General features: G+C 37.5%; 1 protein-coding gene across 2 annotated transcripts in view; it reads left to right on the forward strand.

Moving 5' to 3' along the window:
* Positions 1–1372: 1372 nt before the first annotated feature.
* Positions 1373–23536, forward strand: part of ankib1b (ankyrin repeat and IBR domain containing 1b) — a 28753-nt gene continuing 6589 nt past the window's right edge. For both annotated transcript variants that reach the window (XM_089117567.1, XM_039679704.2), the window contains exons 1-16: positions 1373–1528; positions 6457–6721; positions 8000–8300; positions 11775–11957; positions 12134–12251; positions 16225–16433; positions 17450–17538; positions 17653–17797; positions 19139–19305; positions 20332–20420; positions 20547–20677; positions 21623–21757; positions 21960–22046; positions 22453–22519; positions 22730–22875; positions 22963–23141. In XM_089117567.1, coding sequence (XP_088973693.1) covers positions 6534–6721; positions 8000–8300; positions 11775–11957; positions 12134–12251; positions 16225–16433; positions 17450–17538; positions 17653–17797; positions 19139–19305; positions 20332–20420; positions 20547–20677; positions 21623–21757; positions 21960–22046; positions 22453–22519; positions 22730–22875; positions 22963–23141 — 2234 coding nt within the window. In that variant the 5' untranslated portion in view covers positions 1373–1528; positions 6457–6533. The remainder of the gene's footprint in view (positions 1529–6456; positions 6722–7999; positions 8301–11774; positions 11958–12133; positions 12252–16224; positions 16434–17449; positions 17539–17652; positions 17798–19138; positions 19306–20331; positions 20421–20546; positions 20678–21622; positions 21758–21959; positions 22047–22452; positions 22520–22729; positions 22876–22962; positions 23142–23536) is intronic.

Genomic DNA, 23536 nt, shown 5'->3' on the forward strand with positions numbered 1-23536 from the left:
TCATCAGTAACTGATTGCATGTAATCTGGATTATGTAATCAGATCCAAAAAAAAGTAAAAAAAAAAAAAGTCTTGTAATTGGACTATATTCTGCTTTAAAATGCTCATAATCAGATTACAGCTAGCCTCCTCTTTTTCTTCTTTTTTTAAATAAATAAATAAAATAAAATAAAATAAAATAAATAAATAAATAAATAAATAAATAAATAAATAAATAAATAAATAAATAAATAAATAAATAAATAAATAAATAAATAAATTACATGATTATTCACAGAATGGCAGAATTTTTTTTTTCCCACAAACTATTGATTCCGCCTTATTCTTCTTGTTTCACATAGGATAACATGTCAGATAATAAAACAAAAAATTTCAAGGTGCTTTTCTCAACACAGCATATCTAATCAGCTCCTGCATGGCAAACACATTTTGACTTTCAGATATATTTCTTCCCCAAACACATTCAATCAACTCACACACCTCCTGCAGTTCATGAACCCCAGTTTGGGAAAACCAGTGATGTAATTTTAATGCATTTTATGATGTTGATAACAAAGAATAGAATATATATTCGTTCTCTTTTCTGTGTGTTTTTACACAGTAATCCCTTTCAAATGCTAAAAATAACATACAAGTAATCAAAACGAAGTACCTGAAATATGTCTGATTGATTTTGCTACAATATTCTTAATGTAATTTGTAATCAGTAACAGACTCCAATTTTAACAAAGTAATACACATTTCAGCATAGATGTCATAGAAATTGTAACGTGTTGCTAAATGCTTCTAATAAGAAAGGAAATTAATAAGAATGACATTATAAGGTAGCCTATATTGTTCCAACTTCAAATATGATAAAATAATTCAATAAAATAACAACAGGGCAACAAAAGTTTGATCGGAGCTGTAGTCCTGCTACACTACTGGAAGTCAGTTTATTAATCTAATTTACTATTTATTCTTTTTTAAAATATACAAAGCAAAAGCAAAGCTGTATTTAACGATTATTTTCTTTTTACTTCCTAAAAAGAATAGTAAGCCAACTAAAATGAATGTCATTACATTTAAACTGGGCTAACTTAGCATACGTGATTTCATAAAATATTTTACGGGTGTCAGAAAAATATTTAATTATTATAACAGATTAAAAATGTGTACAATCTTATTTTATCTACAACATAATATATATATATATATATTTTAATCTAAAATGAATAGACAGTGAACTTGGAACACATTTCGCTTTGTAGTTACGAAAAGTCACGCTTAAAAATAAGACCACACTTCCTTTCGGAAAGAATGGGAGTCATGGATGGGAGCGCAACTGCTGGGACTTTTATTTTGAAATACAGAATTTCAATGAAGGCATCGGCGCGATTGACGGAGGCTTCACGGCGGCCGAGGAGGACCCGTCCACAACAAAGGCGAGAGGCAGATTTTTATTTGATCAACAGAGTTTCACCAGACAACCGCTAAATTATTCGTAGGCAGAAATAGAAAAAACGGCCGCTATCGTCGTGCGAATTGGGTAAGTAGGTTATTTATATTTTAGTGTGCTCCATCGGTTAAATGACTTGTTTATAACGGAATGCAGAATTATTAATACGTTTATGTGTCATAACAACAAATTGACTAGTTGACAGCGGTTAAATTGCGTTAATTTCTTAAAGTTATGCTTATGAACAATTTGCTTCTCTCTCTTGATGTAACATCTTGGTTGACAAGTTGCCAAGCTAACAGTTATCATGACTGATCTGTACATAAGCAAGCAGCTCATGTATTGATTTTATAAAAAATAAGTAGCTGCTAACATATGTGCTTTTGTGCGCAATAAGGAACGTGCAAAAAAATAAAAAAAAATAAATAAAAATAAAGCCGTCCAGCTATTAAAACAGTCGCTGAAAACACGCCCCGGTGAGTATTTTCTTCAGTGTAACGTTAAATCACGTTTTGCAATACATGACAGCACAGTATAGTGTTGATTTCGATTCTCGTGATTCGAGTGTGTATGTAAATTGCAGAGGCTGTAAACATGTCGCCCAGCCCCTTCTAGGAAATCGACGTTTGGCTATAAACAGCGCAAATAATCTGGAGCAGCACGAGCACACACACACACAACAGCTGACTTCCTGCATGCCGAGCATTTCACTCTCCAACTGGAGAAATGAAACGTTTACTTATCTTAATACCCTTACAAAAGTTACCATGGTGCCCATAGTTTCCGCTCCAAAATGCCATAGTTACTAATACTACATTTGTTGTTGCCACTGATGACGAGCCATAAAAGATTTATTGAGGTCTGCTTCAGATCGTGTTTTACAATCTCTCTGTGTCTTAAAGCTGCAGTCATACATTTTTGCTAATTAGCCTTTGCACACAAAGATAGCATTTTTGAGAAATTTCACAAAAATAATGTACATCCACATAAAATGAAGGCTCCAGATAAATCAGGCTTCTAGAAAAAGCTGTTTTGTTCTACATGGAGGGGGTCGCCCACTTGTGGGTGCTGCCATGCTGACACCACATGACTAGCATTGTTCATATTGTAAGAGGCATACATTCAGCTGCTTTGAAACGATATGTATTGTGAAAAGTGCTATGCAAATAAATGTGAATCGAGTTATGCAATTGACAGAGATGCATATAATAGTTAAAAGTTTACTTCATAGGCCTACTGTTTTACAAAACAAAAACACATAAAAAGTAAAAGCATAAAAGTTATTGAAAGTCCATTATATGGATGCGTTTAGAATGTGATGGAGAAAAAACATACATAAAATGAACAAAACAAGAAACCAACAAGCACTGCTGGTATGAAACAGCTGCTAAACAAAAACCTATTTTTGTGAAAGATTTTTAGCGTTATGGGAGTAATAACTGTTTTATGGTGAAAACTATCAGTATGGTAATATAATTTTGTAAGGGTAGATATACAAGCGCATTACAATTGCGGTTACCATTTATTTTAAGGTGTCCGTGTTACAGTGTATAAATTTATGTATTAATAATCAACTACACGTAGGCCTACTTACTAGGATTGGGGTTTGATTTAGGGTTAGGTGTATCTAATTATGCATGATTTATAGTGCTTACTACAGTAACTAGGCTACATGTAGTATGTGTGTAACAATGACACGGTAAAATATAGTGTTACCCAAATTTCCTGCAGATATGGGGCACTTTGATGTAAAATTAGGGGTGTATTAAGCCATCATAACAGAGTAGGTTTCTGGTATTTTGCCATGGAGAAGCTTAAAGAGATTGTTCATTAAAAAAAAAAAATAGAATTATGTACTCACCCTCATGCTGTTCCAAAACTCCATGACTTTCTTTTTTCTGTGGAATATAAAATAAGATATTTTGAGAAATGTCTTGGTGTTTCCCCTCCCCCAGAGACAATGGAAGTCAATGGGAATCAAAATAATTTGGTTCCAGAAATTCTTCAAAATATCTTCTTTTGTATTTCACAGAAGAAAGAAAATGACATGAGACTGAGTACCTAAATAATGGCAGAATACATTAATGTTGTGACTGTGACCCCTCTTTAAAATATAGTTCACTCTTATAGCTCTACTAAAGCCAACTCAAGACCACCCAAAGAGGTTAGCCATGAAACTAGGCCAGTTGAGTTTTTACCCATGAGGTTGCCTGTCTGTGGTGAAATTGAGTCTGACTTTGCAAATGGCCTGATTTATTTTTTTCTGCTGTTGAGATACTTCACTCATAATGTCATTGTAAATATGAATACAACTGAAACCTCAGGTGTCCATGTTGACAGATGGCATTTGTGGGGGCATAACTTTTGCCCTGCTGAATCCTGCCCCTCGACAGAACCTGCTCGCAGTAGGCCGACAGCAGTTGGCGGAGGGAGCCGGAAGCCCCTAGTGTTCCTGGAGGAAGTCTGTTTCTTTCCTCACAAGCTCCTGTGGAGAATGAGTCAGTGTTGTTGAGACAATTAGCCGTCTGCTTCTGATCCAAGACCTGTTTTCATTTCTTTCTCTGGACGGTTGACAAGGATTTGTGAAGATGATGCACTGGTTTTAGGTCTGCTCTCAGTGGCGTCTATGCTCTTGCAGGTCTTCTAAACAAGGGCACACATGTGAAGTGGAACATTTTTAGCATCTGTTTCTGTCAAGCCTCTTCTGTGGTTAAACACATGAGTTTGTTTTGTAGGTGCTGTTTGGTGGTGAGGATTTGGGAGTCAGTTCACTCCAAATAACACTTCAGGCCTGTTCCTGCAGGTTTTGACTAAACGTGGTTGTAAAGGTTATACATTTAATGATGATTCATTTTAGAGCCAGACCGATATATCGGCAGACCGATATTATCGGCCGATATTAGTCGTTTTCCAAACTATCGGTATCGGCAGTTATAATGGCCGATAAATGAATATTTCAAAAATAAAATAAAAACGGATAAAACACGCTTGAACCATGTCATGAGTGTTGGAGTTGTATTGTCCACCAGAGGGCACTCTACACCGTTCCTGTTGGCAACACTCGTTGAGTTGGTCACGAGACATACATTGCTTGAATAACTATTAAAAGAACATCCCCATCAGTTCTCTTAACTCAAATAAGCATGACAAAATTCGTGACTATCATGTCCAGTTTAAAAAATAAATAAATAAAATATCGGCCGATATATCGGATTTATAAAAAAAAAATATTTGTATCGGTATCGAGCTTCAAAATTCTTTATCGGTCGGGCTCTAATTTATTTTCTTTTTGGCTAGGGCACCCAAAAATGAAAATTCTGTCAGTATTTACTCACCCTCATGTTGTTTCAACCCTGTAAGACCTTCGTTCATCTTCGGAACACGAATTAAGATATTTTTGATGAAATCTGAGAGCTGGATCAGTCCTCCATACTAGTTCATAGGTTTCTTGAGTGATTGAAACTTGCCGGCCTCGTAAAGTTATTAAAGACATCGTTAAAATAGTCCAAGTGACTACAGTGGCTCAATCTTAACTTTATTAAGCGACGAGAACACTTTTTTTTTGTGACAGGTTGACAGATTATGATTTCTTGGTTAATGTCAAGTTGTCATAACAAAGACATTTTAAACAATGTCAACTTTGCATTAAAAGTGTCATAATTTACTGAATGACACTTAATGACAACAGTCATAAAGAATGTCATGTTTTTGACAGTGTCATGTCAGTCTTTTGCACACACCCCTTCAAATAAGGTGTTACCACAACGGGTAGTAAATGATGTATTTAAACATCCATCAGAGATCTTTCTCTCTTCTGTATGCGTAGTGCAAGAAAACAACTGGGAAAGAGGCTAACTCATTCGTGTTGCCAGATCTTGTCGGAAACGACACCAAACAAGGATAAACCGAAATAAATCCAAATGCTTTAGATCGAAAATAATAAAAATAAATTTACCATTTTTACCATTTAGAAGGGTTTTTTGAGAACACGAGCTGTCGGTAGCTGCAGTCATCAAGTCTGACTAACAGAACTTCACATTTACATGTCATTTATAAGGGGGAGAGATTTACAGAGAGGTGGCATGCAAATAAAGTACAGGAGTCAGCTCGTTATAGCCGTGAACTCATCAGGATAACGGTGTCATTCAAATGCATAGATATTAATCCAATCTGCCTGATTATTCAATGACTGGGACAGGGGCTCCAAGAGCAATTAAAGCAAGGGGTGAGAGTCTTAGTAATCTGACTCATTTAATTTATAATAGAGAGAAAAGGACTGGCAGGAATCACATGGTGGAAACTCTGCTTAACAACTGATGTCATCATAAAATGTAAATCACAATGTACAGAACTTTCTCAGTTTATATACTATTGTATTGGAACCTAAACATTTAATACACTTGTAATACAACACTGCTTAAATATATTCATAAAGCTGATTGTTTTATGTGAAAAACTCTAAAATGCTTAGATTGAGTGGACATGGCAACACTTCAAGAGAATGTTTCACAAAGCAGCCTTCCAAACATAAACAAAACACAACATTTGACGTTTGTTGACAGTGGTTTAGTCAAAATTGTAGAATGTAATGAAAATTTGGTCACTGTAATATTACTTTGATCAAACAAACATCAGAACATTGGAATCTTTGCAATTGTGGGAGCGAGTCTTGTTCCATACACGCACAGAATAATAATTCAGGGGATTCACTCCTGTATTTTAAATGCTGTTGTCACTCCTGACACTCTACAGTGTGTACTTGGTCTATATCAGTGGTGTTCAATCCTGCTCCTGGAGGGCCACACTCCTGTAGAGTTTAGCTCCAACCTCAATTAAACACACCTGAACCAGCTGATCGAGATCTTACGAGGCATACTAAAACGTCCAGGCAGGTGTGTTGAGGCAAGTTAGAACTAAACTCTGCAGGACAATGGCCCTCCAGGACTGAGTGATGTAGCCATCTGATTACGTTTTCCATACATGATTGGACACATTGTTTGCTTTATTCTTGTTCCCAGGAAGCGCACCATGTCTGCTATCTGTGGGCCCACAGGCTGAAGAGGTCTGATCGTTCTGAAGAGCTGGGAAGCGAGAGATGGGGAACACGGCCACCAAGTTCCGTAAGGCAATGATCAATGGCGATGAGGTTCTGGCCTATCAGCTCTACGAGGGTAACCCTCAGTTCAAAGAGTCACTAGACCCCAACATCTCATATGGGGAACCGTACCAACACAACACCCCGCTCCATTATGCTGCCAGACATGCCATGACACGCATTCTCAGGTAAGACATAGTTTCTCCAGTAATATTTAGCATTTTGGCGTTCTGCTCTTTTTTTATTTATCTTTAGCAATCATTATGGGTCAATGGCACTGTTTTGGGATCTATTTGGCCTAATGTATTATTTTGTAAAAATGTCATTTATTTATTTAAGTACATTTTCATCAATGACTTGAATCTATTTTTTGATGATTATATTTTCACTTTCTGAATTATATATATATATATATATATATTCTTTCTTAATATTTATTTTTTGGGGGGCATAAAATAAAATAATTCTCTCCCAAATACAAGTCATGTGGTCCAACCAACATGAAAATGTTTTACAATAAATAATACCATAAATGTAATCATGAAAACCCAAATGACTGTGTGTCAAGGTCAAAATGTGTCTTAAAATATCTCATAATTTGACCTTTTTATGACAAACTAAGGTCGGCTCTGGTTGTAAATTTCGTAAAATGTCATGTAGTGCAACTACTCAAAGATATAATGATATCTATGAATTAATTTACTTTTTTTCTTCACAAAAATATATTTAAAGTAAAAAAAAAAAAACATAATTAAGACAAAGTGACTAGGAATATAAATATATTGCTTTTGATAGTTACACCTTGACATTTTTAGAGTCTGTAACTGTAATTTAATTGTAACTTTTCTTAAAGTTAAAACCATATTCAACCAACCAACATTAATACAGAGGGAACTAAGCTATTTGAAGAATTTGGCATGTTTTAAACCTTTCCATCATGCAGATCCTATATGTCATTGACCCGCATAACAATTGAATCTGACATACTCGTAGGCGATCTGTCAGGCTCCAGGCGTGATTTTATAAAGGATGATTTTCTTGGTTCTTAAATGCTTTCATACTGTTAGAAGTACTCAAGTCATGTACAATCAATTTCCTCTGTTTTTCCTGTCCAGTTTGAAATGCTTTGGCCTAAAAAGTGAAGAACCTTAGGGACCAAGCTTTGAAAGTTATTTTAAGGCAAACCAGCTGTTTCAACTACAAATGTGCTGTAGGTTCTGGTATTGAATCAGTAGGCCAGTGTTGCTCAATTTATAATTTTTGGAAAGATACTTGGAAAGCTTTTATCTGGGGGTGGTGTGATGTCAAAATTATCACCAGCTTATTGTTTCGTCAGAATTTTAATATTGATATATCCCTAAAATCTATTCCTTCAGTGAAACCAATGATTACTAATTTATTTCCCAATATTTAAGTGCTTTAGTTTTTACCATTCATGTGTGACTCATCATGCCATCTTTTCACAGGTCCTTCCTCTTCAGCAAGGATGGCAACCCCAACAAACGTAACGTGCACAATGAGTCTGCACTGCATGTGTTGTGCATGGGTCCGCATATCCTGCTATCTGAAGGGGCGCTGCAGCCGCGACTGGCCCGGCCCTATGAAGATGAACGCAGACGGGCTGAGTGCCTCCAGATGATCCTAAAGTGGACTGGTGCCAAATTAGATCGTGGTGAATATGAGAGTGCAGACGTCAGTGCCACTGATAACAAAAAGAACACACCATTACACTATGCCGCTGCCTCAGGGATGAAGACGTGTGTGGAGGTATGTAAAACGCATTGTAGCCTAGGTGCTTGTGTTTGTCAAAATATGCATGTGCACTGACACAAATCATGTAAAGTGAATGCCTTTATAGAGTATAGGGAACTTTTTTTTGCACACAGCACCTGTCTACACCAAAACAGGTATAGCACGAAACTAAGGGTACGTTTACACGACAGCAATGCACTAAAAACATTTTTCCTTTGCTTTTTTTTTGCGTACAGACGACAACGTTCCCCGTTCACACGGATCTGTGGAAATTGTTATAAATGCTGTGTTATGCTGTCACTGTTTTCGCAAATTCACTTTTTTGTTGTTTACATGAGGACGATAATGATATAGTTTTCAAAAACCTCCACTTTGAAACACATTTTCAAAAGTTTGCGTTTTCAGACCCCCAAAATGCTATTGTCATGTAAATGAACGGCCAAATCACATAAAAGGTTTTCGTTTTTTTAGTTTGTGGAGACATTTTAATCGTACTTGATCTAATATCGTCATTTCACATATTTAGACCCCTGACCTGGAACATTTGAAATTAATGAATGAATTGTTTGTTTTGACAGTAGAGATGATTAAATCATGTTTGCAGAAGCCTAAGAAATCCATTCAAAGAACATTCATTCCTAAAAAGTCTGCATGTTTATTGGGCAACACTTTACAATAAGCTTCAATAAGGTTAATATTAGTTACAGTGGAGAAAATAATTATTTGATCCCATGCTGATTTTGTAAGTTTGCCTACTTACAAAGAAATGAAGGGTCAAACTTTTTTTGGACAAAAGGACAAAATATCAACCAAAAAACACATTATGTAAAGTTATGTACGGTTATAACTTGATTTGCATTTCAGTGAGTGAAATAATAATTTAGTACTTGGTGGAGAAAACCTTACTGGAAAGCAGAGAGGTAAGGCGTTTCTTGTAGTTGGTCACCAAGTTTGCACGCATCTCAGGAGGGATTTTGGTCCATTCCTGTTTACAAATCCTCTCTAAATCCTTGAGGTTTCTTGGCTGTTGCTTTGCCATTCGAAGTTCAGCTCCCTCCACAGATTTTCTATAGGATTAAGGTCCGGAGACTGGCAAGGCCACTCAAAGATCTTAATGTGGTGCTTCTTTTTTTTTTTTTTTACTTGATTTATTTATGTATTTATTCTTTTTCCTTTAAATAAAAGAGACAGAAAAAAACAGTCACAACAACATACAATCATTTGGTCACCAATGCATCCTTGCATAAAACAAATTTTTTTTTAGGACGGTTTGTAGAACGGTCCCTTTTCGAACGGGCTTTTCCTCAATTTCCTGAAGCCTAGATGTAAAACGCATTTGCAGCTGCACAGCTCGGCCATTGAGCATCTAGCTCGCTCATAGGCTGTGCTGGAGCAACTGCACATCCAATGGCGCGGGCGCCTCTGACTTGTGACCAATGATACCACTCTACGCCATTACACATCAGATCCCGTCAAGGGGGCGAGGCATCAGCCTTTATTAGTCCCCGAATTCGCCATTATAGCAGATTTTACTCCTTCAGCGACAAACTACACATCTCTGACTGTTTACAGAGCCTTCGCCATCGAATAAGCCTTTCAGCTTGAGCGAGCTACGGATTCAGCAGATTGCGCCGTCTCAGCCTTGTGTCTCCTGACGCCGTCTCACCTGTGGCTATCCGGCGATATCCTTTATACTATTGCTCACCCGAGGCATTGTTTCAAATGCCTTGTGTTAACTTGCGCCACATGCGGATGCAAGCTCAGAGACGTCAACAAAACTTACCACGGCACCCTGTTCAGTTCAGGCGGAACACAAAATGTTTTTCTCGAAGGACAGGTATGTGTTGGCCCACCCTGTATGCTTTTCCCTCGATACCAAATGCTCAGTTTTTGTCTCATGTGACCACAGCACTTTCTCCCAAGCCTTCTCTGAATCATTAGATGTTTATTGGCAAACTTTAGACAGGCTTCTGACCTCTTGAGCAGTGGTATATTGCGGGTGCTGCTAGATTTCAATTAAATGCGGTGTATGTTTTTATTACACCGTCTATAGAAATACCAGACTTGCATTTCACTGCTCGTTGTATGAACTATAATTGGTATGTGACAAATAAACTTTGAACTTGAACCAGTGTGTTACCAATGGTTTGCTTGGTGACTGTGATCCCAACTGCCTTGATCATTAACAAGCTCCTCCAGTGTAGTTCTGGGCTGATCCCTCACCTTTCTCATTATCATACGTACCCCATGAGGCGAAATCTTGCATGGAGGTACAGACCGAGGGCGATTGATGGGTATTTCCATTTCCGAATAATGGCACCAACAGTTGTTTCCTTTTCACCATGCTTCTTATTGATGGTCTTGTAGCCCATTCCAGTCTTGTGTAGGTCTACAATCTGGTCCCTGACGTTCGTTGGTCTTGCCCATGGTGGTGGAGAGGTTGTAATGGAAGATACAGATTCTGTGGATCAGTGTGTTTTATACACACAACGAGCTGACATTAGGAGTACTTTCTTAGCACATAAACAAAATGTGGGGGTTGTTAGGGGATCAAATACTTATTTCAATTGATCAAATGAGAATCAATTTATAACCTTTATATAATGTGTTTTTTTCCTGGATTGTTTGGTTGATTTCTTGTTTCTCTCTGTTAAAATAAACCTACAATAAAAAGACATTTCTATGTAAGTGGGCAAACTTCGAGGAAAATCATCAGGGCATTAAATCATTATTTTCTCCACTGTAATGTATTTGGTATCAAGCTAACATTTAACATCAGTTTTTTTAAAGCTAATGTAAAATAATAAATATAGTACACAATAATACACAATATGTTTTTTTGCCTCAAAATTATGTAGGGAAAGCACATAATTCTCATTCTTTTTCTTCCACTCAAGCACACTCTTACAGTATGGACACACACACTATTACAGAAACGTGTCGTCAGTGACTTTTATCAGTTAAATAATTTAACGACTCGAAAGTTACATACATTTTTCACTAGCAAGATCATAGCTGCCCTGTTCTTGGAGCAGATATACTTACAGTTTCACTATTACTAGAGATGCTGCCACCGAATACTACTAGTACTGCTAGCTTCAAAATAAGATTGGGTTTTGGGATTCGATGCGTAAGAGCCTGCACACAAGAGCTTTTTAAAGACAAAAACCTGACAAATACATCATCTTCGCATCATTTTACCAAATTATTAAATGTTTCCACACATAATTATAAAATCGAACCCTTTTGTTTTTTTGAAACTTCCACAGTTTTTTTTCCACAGTACCCCAAACACACAATTTGTTTTTTAACTCAAACACACAAAATTCTTCCACATCCCCATTTCATGAAAAGGAAATGTGTTGATATTTATGCATTAAATATACAGTGTGTTTTCACAGATCCAGGAACATATTATTCATCGTATCATGACCTCTTAAGTCTATTGAACTGTATATTAATAGTATTTCCCTCCTGACCCCTCTGTAGTTTCTGGTGAAGCGTGGTGGAGACTTGTTTGCAGAGAATGAGAACAAGGAGACTCCATGTGACTGTGCAGAAAGGCAACATCATAAAGAGCTTGCTCTCAGTCTGGAGTCTCAGATGGTCTTCTCCACTGACCCCCATGCCGAGGATATTGAGGCAGAGTATGCAGCCTTAGACCGCAGGGAGGTGAGCTCTCCAAATAAACTCTGGAATTTCTGGACATTAACATTGGCCCCAAGCCCCATGTCCTGATGAACAATAAATTGTTTAAAACAATAAAATATAAGAGTTCATTTGCAGATGACTGAATAGTGATTTCGCTGTGACTTAATGATTAACATTTAATTCTGTCTGTTTTTCAGTTTTATGAAGGTTTGAGAGTGCAAGATCTCAGAAGACTGAAGGACATGCTGATAGTGGAGACGGCAGACATGCTGCAAGCTCCTCTCTTCACTGCCGAGGCTCTTCTTCGGGCTCACGGTACGATTGTGTCACAAGATATTTTGCCTCCATTGTAACGTTCAAATTTAATTGTGTTGCGTGTTGAAAGAACTACAAATTGATAGCTGAAAACTGGAGGGCAACCCTCTGTAATGGAATTGTATGATTTCACTTGCATGAAGCGATTGTAAGAGGCAAAAAAATAAGTGTAGCTCAGATATAATTTCATTGCCTTCTGAGTTTTATGCACCGTCACTTGCTTGATGCCCTCTGCCGCTTTCTCACACATGGCACTCACCGTGAGAGAAAGTGAGAGGCTTACACATGCAATGTAGAGAGACTTGAAAGTTGATAATTTTCACATTTTTAAGTCTTACAATTTTTTTTATTTTTTTTTGCATTTTTAGAACTCAAAAACACACAGACACACATATATATATATATATATATATATATCATCAGTAAAATCCAAACTACAAAGACTCGCCAATTTAAACATTCAAGCGCAAGGAGACGTGAAGGAGAGCTCAATTTGGTACCCACTCGCTGTTCTGTGTTGGCACACATTTGAAGCGCTTGCTGAGAAAGCCATGTCTTGACAGCACATTAATACTGATTTGAGTTCTCTTTCATATCATCTTGCACTTGAATGGACAATTTCAAAATACCCATCTTGGTGAGTATCCTAGTAAACATAGCTGTTTATGTCTTAAGTCAATGTAAACAGTCGAGAAAGACAATGCATGTGTAACAGTATCAGTATATTGCATCCGTGCACCATCTTAAAGTGACAGCAGCCTAATATCCATGCTGCTGTCACTTTAAGACAGTGCATGGATCCAATATGTAGTTTCAAACAGAAAACAAAGGAAGATTTTTTTTTGAAGCATGTCAGTAACCAGACAGTTGATGGACCCCATTGACTCACTAGTCAAGCGGGTTTTGAGTGATAAGATCGAAAAATGCTTAAAGGGATAGTTCACTTTGAAATTAATTTTTGGTATGTTTTACCTCAAGGGCATCCAAGATGTAGGTGTCTTTGTTTCCACAGTATTTTCAATTTTTATATTTTTAGGTCAATATGTTCTTGTCTGTCAGTCATATAATGAAGGTCTATGGTCACCACCTCAAAGAGTGTGGACAGTGAAGTCCAAATTAAACATGATTTAATGACTCCTAAATGTAAGTACACATTGATGGCCTAAGACACAAAACGAGCGGTTTGTGTGAGAAAATGAACAGTATTTATATTGTTTTTACCTCATGTAATCACAGCCACGTCCAAGTTATCTGAGGGCGAGGGCGCTTCGGTCTGCGCAAGCGCCGGAAGTGGTCTCTCGCGTGTGTATGTTACTCATTGTTTACACCAAGATTTCAGAAGTGTTACCTTTCACTGTGAAGATCTAAACATATTTAGATATACAGGAAATCGCAATGGAAGACGATTTCGATATATCAACAGACAACGTTGGATTTTTTTTTTTTTGCGCAATCGCGCGAGAGATCACTTCCGACATTTACGCAGACCAAAGCGCCCGTGCCCTTGGATCACTTGGACGTGGCTGGGGTTAGAAGAGGTAAAACGATATAAATACTGTTAGTTTTCTCACACAAACAACAGTTTACAGTTGAAAATACTGCGGAAACAAAGACACCTACATCTTGGATGCCCTTGAGGTAAGCTAAAACATACCAAAAATAATTTTCAAAGTGAACTATCCCTTTAAGCATTTTTCGATCTTATCACTCAAAACCCGCTTGACTAAGAACTGATGGGCCATGTAATTTGGTTTGAATGGATGCAGTGCTTCTGACTTTTATGTAACAATCAAAACTTGCAAGGGGCAAGAAAATTTAACTTTGTGTGGGCTGGCCGTTTGAATTCTGTGTAAATATGTAGGCATATATTCAGTACTGGTCTACTTATTAGGTTCATTCTGATACTATCCTTCCAGTTCCTAACTCATGAAAAATATTGCTTCAGGTGCATTTGAAAAGGATATGGTATTGTCCCTGGATAAGTTTAATAAACTCTAAGGTATTTGCTGTACAGCAAATCTAAAAAGCGTTTGTAACCTAAGAGCAGACCAAAATTCTTTCTCCTTAATTTTACAAGAGCACTCATGTTTCGGGCTGCTAAACTCTCTGGCACAAGACTCATAATTGGATCAGTGCTTTCTTTAATAATCTCCAATTATGTGAGCAGGCTGTCTAGCAGGCCTTGTTCCAGATGACTAGAACCCATGGGAGAAAAGGGCACAGCTCTGATTTGTGTGCGCTGCTATTATTGCCACAGTCTCTCTTGAGACCACCAGCTGAGGCTTTAATATATATAGTCTCACCTTCTTTTAATCGTAAACCCAAATTCACAGTTTTGACTCCTAAAACTATGATACTAAACACATTAGAGTACAAACAATTGGGCCTGCTGATGTAATGCATTTTGAGGGTTTTATCATTTGGGAAAACCTTGCTTCTTTCTTTGGAAGTAAGTTTTATTTGGTTGTAATTATTTGTTTCGTCTTGGACAATGGACTGTGTTATCTGTCTGGAATGTCTCCAGGACTTCCTCTGAGAAGTGGCATTTCTTATCTATTCGAACCCTAGCGCTCTTTATTGATGCTGACCGATAATTTAATTCAAAGATACCAAAGTATATGTCCTTTTTTATATGTCACCACTGTCCCATTGTGTAGCCTTGAACAAGAGGAACCTTTGTTCTGTTAGCAGAAAACTGGAGCTTGGAGCTAGTTCAAAATTCTTGTTTAAAAAAAAGAAAAAGAAAAAAAGGAATTTAATGTCTTTTTGCACTTACTATGGATTGAATGTCTTGACAATTTTAGTAGGTTTTTTTTCTTAATTGTCTTATTCTTAGTCCTTTGTCAAATGCCAGTTTTATTTGTTTTTTGTTTAATCACGTTTTAGATGGCTTTCCTCTGGTTTCACATACAAGGTTTAAACTTAGTCCCTGACAAAAATAAATAAAATAAATAAATAAAATTTCCATGTTTGAGCTCAGCTGTTTTAACTGAAAGCAACTTGTACTGACATATCTTAAAAAATGTCAGTGCCATTGTTTTAAGGCGTGTTTAAAAAAGCTACATAAATGTCCTAATTGAAATAAGATCTCATCCTGGCTTAATCTAAGCCCTGTCTGTAAAAACAGGCCTAAAAGTCTGGGTACTATTTTAGTCTAGTTTTAGTCAATGAAAACTTTAGTCATGCTTTATAACAGTTAAACTGATAACTAGTTTGCTCCAAATTGATTACTGATCATGTCATTTTTTTTTTTCAATTTCTTTTTTTATTTCATCAGAATTATTACACTTTCATTTACAAGCACAAATCAACTCATACGCTTGATTTATTTGTCTTATATACTAAAGTTTCCTGGTTTATAATATTATCTTATAAATTAACACTCTATCAAAATTATGAATACTGGTGAAACTTCTCTCAAAAAGCTAAAACACTGAATTTCCTAATTGTAATCCCAAATTAAATTCATGTTTTTCAGTTAAAACAACAGCAAAATCTCTGTCATGCAGAGATTTCGTAAGCAGCTTTATTATTCTACAACCAGAATTGCAAACAATATGGTCGAGGTTTGGATTTATTACAGTTCATCACTAAGAAGGTTTGAATGCAGGTTTAGTTTTTTTGTTTTATTTGAGCAGAATATATCTTTAAGATTTACTAGCTAGTAGCTTGATTCACCTCCTTTTTTGTTCCTCGGATGTGGGAGTATACCAACCATGACTGGGAGGTTTAATTGGATGACAATCAAGTTTTCTCATATCCAGTGGGAAAACAACTTACTAAACATCTGGGGTTTTTCCCACACTCAGAGCAACAGCCTTGTTGAAATGGTTGAATCATTTATAAATTCCAGCTGATTCAAAACATTTGAAATGTGAAAGAATCAATGCATATTTTTAGAATTGGTGTGACTCTTCCAATTGTTGTTGTTTTTTATCAAGCACACTGACCCAAGTATGCCTTTGAAATTTAGACTGGGACAGGGAGAAACTCCTGGAAGCTTGGATGTCTAATGCTGAAGACTGCTGCCAGCGCTCAGGTGTTCAGATGCCCACTCCCCCGCCTAGAGGCTACAACACCTGGGACACCCTGCCTTCACCCCGTACGCCTCGCACCACCCGCTCATCCATCACCTCTCCGGACGAGATCAGCCTGACCCCTGCTGATGACGATCGCTCCCTGGTGAGGGATCAGATTTGGTTCTCTATTAATAATATTTGTAGTTAAGGGAGTAGTTCATTACATTTTTCTCCATATAATGGACTTCAGTGGGAACCAAACGGTTCAAGGTCCAAAAGACACTTTCAGTACAAGCTGCAAACTGTTCAAAGGGCTTTAAACGATTCCAGATGATGAATAAGGGTCTTATCAAGCGAAACGATTGCTCATTAAAAAAAACAAAGTTTAAGTTTTATAAGCTCAAATGCTCGCCTTGCTCTGTTCTGCGATGCACATTCGTGAATCTCCTGTTTGAACTCGTTCATCAAAATGAACAATTCTTTTTCCGAGTCAATTCGTTCGTTTAATGAAAACGGAAAAAGATCATGATTCATATTCAAAATGGTAAGCAAGCGCTGCTTTATTTACAGTTTGTATATTCACATTCCTAGTTCATGTTCACTTTTTGAATGAACGCACATGCTAATTGGTCGTCGGCTGTAGTTTTTGAGTTACAACTTTTTTGCCCAGACACCATTGACGTGAGCAGTCACAACCATCAACCGCTAGTTCTTTTACCTAGATTTGGTGTGTACCAGCCTTAAAATGACAAAATGGTCAAAGTACGTTTTTCTTAGATTCACTTACCAGCATATCACCTAAGATTATCTCTATTTTTCAGAAGACCTTTAAAATGCTTTGTGAAGTGAGCTTGGTTCATGAGCAAACAATCAGTTCTTTCACGTATCAATAAAGAAGACATTGTAGTCTAAAACCGGGTTCCTTTCGGTGCATTATCACCACTTTTACAAAGCCAGTGAAAGCCTACACCAGAAATGAACTTGATATTCACTGAATAAGTATGAAGAGTTTGGCAAAATTTCTTGAATAGTGCAGTTTGTCATGACTAAATGTGATTTTATCAAATGTTCAATATTCTAAACCATTTTAACACTGCTTCATCCATGAATAATGTATTTTATACAGTAGGTATACATTCGATTTGCTCTTACTAAGGTTGTTTTGTTCTCTGCTGTCAGTGCGGTATTTGTATGTGTGCAGCCTCCATGTTTGAGGAGCCTGTTGATATCCCATGTGGTCACGAGTTCTGCAGAGCATGCTGGGAAAGGTGAGCGTTTTCCTTATTAGAGCCTTTCAGCGTTTTAGTCACATTACAGTCACTGTCAATTCTCACTAGTCCACTAATATCATGTAACAGTCATATGTACGTTGTCCTTGACAGTTTTCTGAATCTGAAGATCCAGGAGGGGGAGGCCCATAATATCTTTTGTCCAGCCTATGACTGCTTCCAGCTGGTTCCTGTTGAGGTTATTGAGAGCATTGTGTCAAGAGAGATGGACAAACGTTATCTGCAGTTTGACATCAAGGTATAATTATATGATCAGATAATTAGTCTGAATTATGTGGATAGATATCATTGTAATTGTATTATTTTGTGAAATCGTGATTTAAACACGAGGAGAAATTAAGCAAACCAGCAGTCAGTTAGCATTCGGCCAGAGTTTTGATTTCAACTCTGTGATTCTGCCTTCATAGGTGGTTATCTAGTCTCACAGATCAGTTCACATTGAAACGGGAGCTGAGATGATTGAAGTTACTGTAACAATGACAGCTCTCCTCTGAAAATGTCTGAGAAAGACACTTCCCTCGCTGGGAAGTCCAAAGCCTTTCATTATGTTGCCATGGTGATGTTGACTCTTCCACAGGGGTCTCTGCGCTCTTGCTGCCATTTTCAGGGTCAGAGTGTACTGACAGACTTCTGGAGCAGTGGGTAAAAATTAACTTGCATCCTGGCATCATAACAAGACTCAGCAAATTAGTTGAACCTTAGAGTACAACATATTTTAGTTTAGTTCTGTTCAGTTAACAAAAGTTTAAGGCAAATTCTCAAAACTTCACATGACTAAAATAAGCTCTTTTTATTTAATCTGAAGTTGATCCTATTTTATTTAGTTTATATTTGTATTGTATTAAGAGTTCTGTTGGAGTCTGAGGGAAGAGTCTGAAAAGAGTCAACAAAAATACCCCCCCCCCCCCCCCAAAAAAAAATAAATAAAATAAAAAAATAAAAGACGAAACAACTGTAAACATGCTGATGTCAAGATAAACTATAGGCTGCACGATTTGGGGAATACATTTAAGATATTTTCTGGTTAAAATTGTGATTTAAAATGTACAAAATACACACACACACACACACACACACACATATATATATATATATATATATATATATATTAAGATTTATTTTTGGATTTATGCCTTTAGACTGTACAGCTGGAGAGAGGACAGGAAGTGAAGTGGGCGAGAGAGGGGGGGGGGGGTGGGTGTAGGGGGGCGGGATCGGGAAAGGACCAAGAGCTGGATCTGGTTGCTCAAAGTGCAACCATGCTAAATGTCGTACTATCTATGATGCCATCACCTCCGACAAATTTTAATTTATATTAATCTGAAGCTGTTTAGCTTGGATATTTGCAATGCAACATTTTATAGGTTTTTATCTCATCTAGCTCTTTGTATCTCATAATTTGGCATATATTTATATACTATTACTCATTATGCAAAAATATGTGACTGCATTGGAATCAGAGAATTGCAGAGAGCCACGTAATAAATGAATTGGGAAATGTTTTATGTTTCAAATGACTCCTTTACTTGCTCTCTCCTCTGTTCTTCCTCGCTCCTTATTTTCACTTCTTCTCCATCAGGCATTTGTTGAGAATAATCCTGCCATCCGGTGGTGCCCGCGGGCTGGCTGTGATAGAGCGGTGCGATTGGCCGGCCAGGGACCAGGTGGCAGCACCTCTGACCCGCTCAGTTTTCCTCGCCTCCAGGCCCCTGCGGTGGACTGTGGAAAAGGCCATCTCTTCTGCTGGTCAGTGCCAGTTACTGATACAAATCTCTTAAGCCATAGTTCCAGAAGATTGAATTTATGATTCTGAACCACTCCAGTTCGCTAGAACATGATTTACAGGGCTCTTATTCAAGAATGCGTGTTTGTATGTATGTTATGCCCGCGGTGATCTCTCTGCCGATGCAGCTGGCTGTGTTTCTCTTCCCCACAGCTCTGGTCCTTATGTCCCCAACACACACACAGATATACCCACACAGTGGGCTCGTACCTCATCACTGCCTGTGCCAGATCTGAGCATTATATTTGAGTCAAAACAAACTCCTCCCTTTCTCATACACAAACATGTTATTTGTCTGAGTGAATATGGATTGAATCTAATATGGAAGAGCATTCCCTTGGCTGAAGCTGGCATTTGAAGGCATTTGCGGTCTGCCAATGTTGTTTAATAGCTCAACTTGTGGGTCACAGTTCTGTTCTGGCTTATAACAGGAAAAAACAGTTCTAAATGTTAAACTAGAACATATTAGTCTCCTGAAATTGGAGGGTAAAGATCAAAAACTGTTATGTTACAGCATGTTAATATGTTAGCATAGATTAATCTTTTGCTCATGTTTGGCACTGATTTATCCCTAAAAAGCCATTCCTCTAACAACTCAAATGCATAGAAAAGAAATATATTAAGTGGCTGTAAGTTTGAACTTACATTGAAAAATAAGTACAATGTACTTCTGCCTTGATCTGGGTAAGGTTGGGGATAGGTGTGGTGGTATGGGTAGGTTAAAGTGTAAGGGATGGGTCAGCTATGTAATTACAGATGTAATTACATAAATTAGTTACAGCTGTAATTACATGCTGGTATTTTAAAAATATAAGTACAATGTAAAAACATGTATGTACACAATAAGTCCATTGTATCAAATTATTTGTTTCAATGAAAGTACACAGTACTTAAAGCCACTTAATATAAAGTGGGAGCGAAGATTTTCACTAGAAATGGAATTTCCCTCATTCTTGGGCCTGACATCATGCTGGTGTTTCTCTTCACAGGGAGTGCCAAGGAGAGGCTCATGAACCATGTGACTGCCAAACTTGGAAGATGTGGCTTCAGAAAGTATCTGACATGAAACCAGAAGAATGTAAGGATTTTTTCCTGTATACTTTGCAGTAACCACCTAGATACATTTTTCTGAAGTGCTGTTCTTACCTGTCCAAAAATGGTTTTGGACCTGCAGCGTCTTTATTTCTGGCTTTTTCCATTTCAGTGGCAGGTGTAAGTGAGGCGTACGAAGATGCTGCCAACTGCCTGTGGTTACTCACCAACTCCAAATCTTGTGCCAACTGCAAATCTCCCATTCAGAAGAATGAAGGCTGTAACCACATGCAATGTGCCAAGGTTATTTGTGTAATAACAATAATAGGATTTATTTATATACCAGGTCAAGTATAGGGCGGAGACATGGAGTTGGTGTGAAATCTTGAAGCGAACAAAGGGTCAAACATGATACCAATGAATTTTAAAAGGGCCCACTTAGTTTGGGCCTGCTGACCAAAATGACTAGGAGGGTCTGTATCAGAACAAGTGGTAAAAAAAAAAAAAAAAAAAAAACTCAGCAAAGCACCATGATGGCTTGTGATTTGATGAATAAAAAAGTTTATAGATTATGAAAAGGAGAGGGCCAAGAACAGAACCTTGAGGGACACATTGACTTAACCACCTTGGTTATGTTTCTCAGTAGAGATGAAATATTATCTTCCAGTTGGAAGAAAACCTGGAGGGAATTGTGCAGACATGGCTGTGAGCCAAGAAAAGTGTAAATCAAGAAGACCAAAAAAGTGGAACTTTGGATGAAAATCTGATTGGAAGGATTATTTGAAAGCGCTGAATGTAAGCTTTGCCGCTTATCATAATTATAATATATCATAATTGAATGTTGTTGTAAAGATTAAGATTTGTTTCTAAAGGTTCTGCCTCTGCAAAATAAACAGCAGGTTGACGTTGAATCATTTTAAGAATAATAGATGAGGAAATCTTGATAAATCTCTTTGATTAAAGAACAAGAAATGCATGTATGTGCCTTAGGATGTAATGCCTTACTGCAAATTCAATCTTGATCATCCTGCAACAAGGTTATTAAACAGAGACTTGGCAAATTCTAGCACTCCAAAAATAAAAAATTGAGGGAGATAGTCTCCTACCAACACAAAAAATCCCTGCTGCCAGAATCCCACAACTTCCAGTGTGCCTCCAGCTAGACTGATAAATGCATTTGCTAGTTATGACTTATGGTTTATTTTAGCATAGGTGTTATTAATGAAGAATGTTTGTGTGTCTGTATAGTGCAAGTATGATTTCTGCTGGATCTGTCTGGAAGAATGGAAAAAACACAGTTCCTCTACAGGAGGATATTACCGTTGCACACGCTATGAGGTCATTCAGCAGGTGGAGGAGCAGTCTAAAGAGATGACTGTTGAGGTACACATTATTTACTCATGGTGCTCATGCTTTTTAAATTAGTTCTATACATTTAAAGCACCACACAGATGTAAAGGGGATTTATATATATTTTTAAACACTATTAGATTAATAATAGAGCTGAAGAAAGAAAAATATCTCACTAGTGAGTATGCCTGCACTTTTACACACTCTTAAATATTATTAATATTATTTTTTGCAGGCAGAGAAGAAACACACCAACTTCCAGGAGTTGGATCGCTTCATGCACTATTACACACGCTTTAAGAACCACGAGCACAGCTACCAGGTAAAAGTCTCCAAAGATCAGCCTGATTTTCTGTACAGTCTTTGACTAAACACAATTATGTTTGGTTCACAATACAGTTTATTCTGGCCAAGTACTGCCTTCACTGGAAGAGACCATCTGACCGAGCTGTTTATCAGAAAAAGATTATTCCTTAATAATAGACTGGTGTGAAACTGTTAGTTTTATCAACCCAGAGCGTTAATCATGACTTTTTCTTGGTGACTTGTTGAAGACCCTGCGTGTCCTTACTCGCATATATTGCATATCAGATGTGAGCTTGCCAGATCATGAACGTTATTTTCCAGTTTTGTAGAATATGGGGTCAATGAGTTTTGGCAGTCTGTGGACTGAAATTAGGTCTGATGATGGTCTTTATTTTAAAGTAATGTATTACCCTGTCTTACAGCTTGAAGAACGCCTGCTTAAGACGGCCAAAGACAAGATGGAACAACTGAGCAAAGTTCTGAGTGGAAGTAAGATGCAAAACCACACTTGTATAATTTTAAGAAATTATTTCCAAGCCATGTTAATGCATGGTCAACCTTGTGTCCTTTCCCTTTGTTATAATTTACAGACTGGAAGTACTGTGTAGAGAGTAAACTTCTACATTTAGTTTAGTTTAATACTTGTAGACTTTTGAAATGATATTTTAACTCCTGTTTCACATTACTGTGTTGTTGCAGGAGAAGGAGGCCCTCCAGACACTACTTTCATTGAAGATGCAGTGCACGAACTACTTAAAACTCGTCGTATTCTCAAGTGCTCTTACCCTTATGGGTTCTTTCTGGAGCCCAAGAGCACGAAGAAGGAAATATTTGAACTTATGCAGGTTAATAACACTGATCCTAGTCTTGGGATATTTTTAACGTGTGAGTTCTGAGTTAGTGACAACGCAGCACTCTTGTTTTCTTGTTAGACTGACTTGGAAATGGTGACTGAAGATCTTGCACAGAAAGTCAACCGGCCTTACCTCCGCACGCCTCGGCATAAGATAATCCGCGCCGCCTGCCTGGTGCAGCAAAAGAGGCAGGAGTTTCTGGCATCTGTGGCAAGAGGTGTGGCCCCCAACGATTCACCCGAAGCCCCTCGACGCAGGTAAGAGCCTCTTCCACAATGATAGACTTCTTAAAATAGTTTAGATAAAAACTGCATTTGATGGTGAGCCCAAGAATGGTGAGATTTTAGAAATGCTCCATTACCTGCAAGCTTTTTAAGCTTTTTGGCTGTTGGTTAAAGGGATACTCCACTTTTTTTTGGAAATAGGCTCATTTTACCACTCCCCCAGTGTTAAACAGTTGGGTTTTACCGTTTTCGAATCCATTCAGCCGATTTTCTGATATTTAGAAGAATATCAGTAAACAGACAGTTTCTGGTCTCATTGACTTCCATAGTATATATTTTTTCCTACTATGGAAGTCAATGAGATCAGAAACTGTCTGTTTACTGATATTCTTCTAAATATCAGAAAATCGGCTGAATTGATTCGCAAA

Source organism: Pimephales promelas, chromosome 12 (assembly GCF_988280905.1).
Source record: "Pimephales promelas chromosome 12, fPimPro1.hap1.1, whole genome shotgun sequence".
NCBI lineage: Eukaryota > Metazoa > Chordata > Actinopteri > Cypriniformes > Leuciscidae > Pimephales > Pimephales promelas.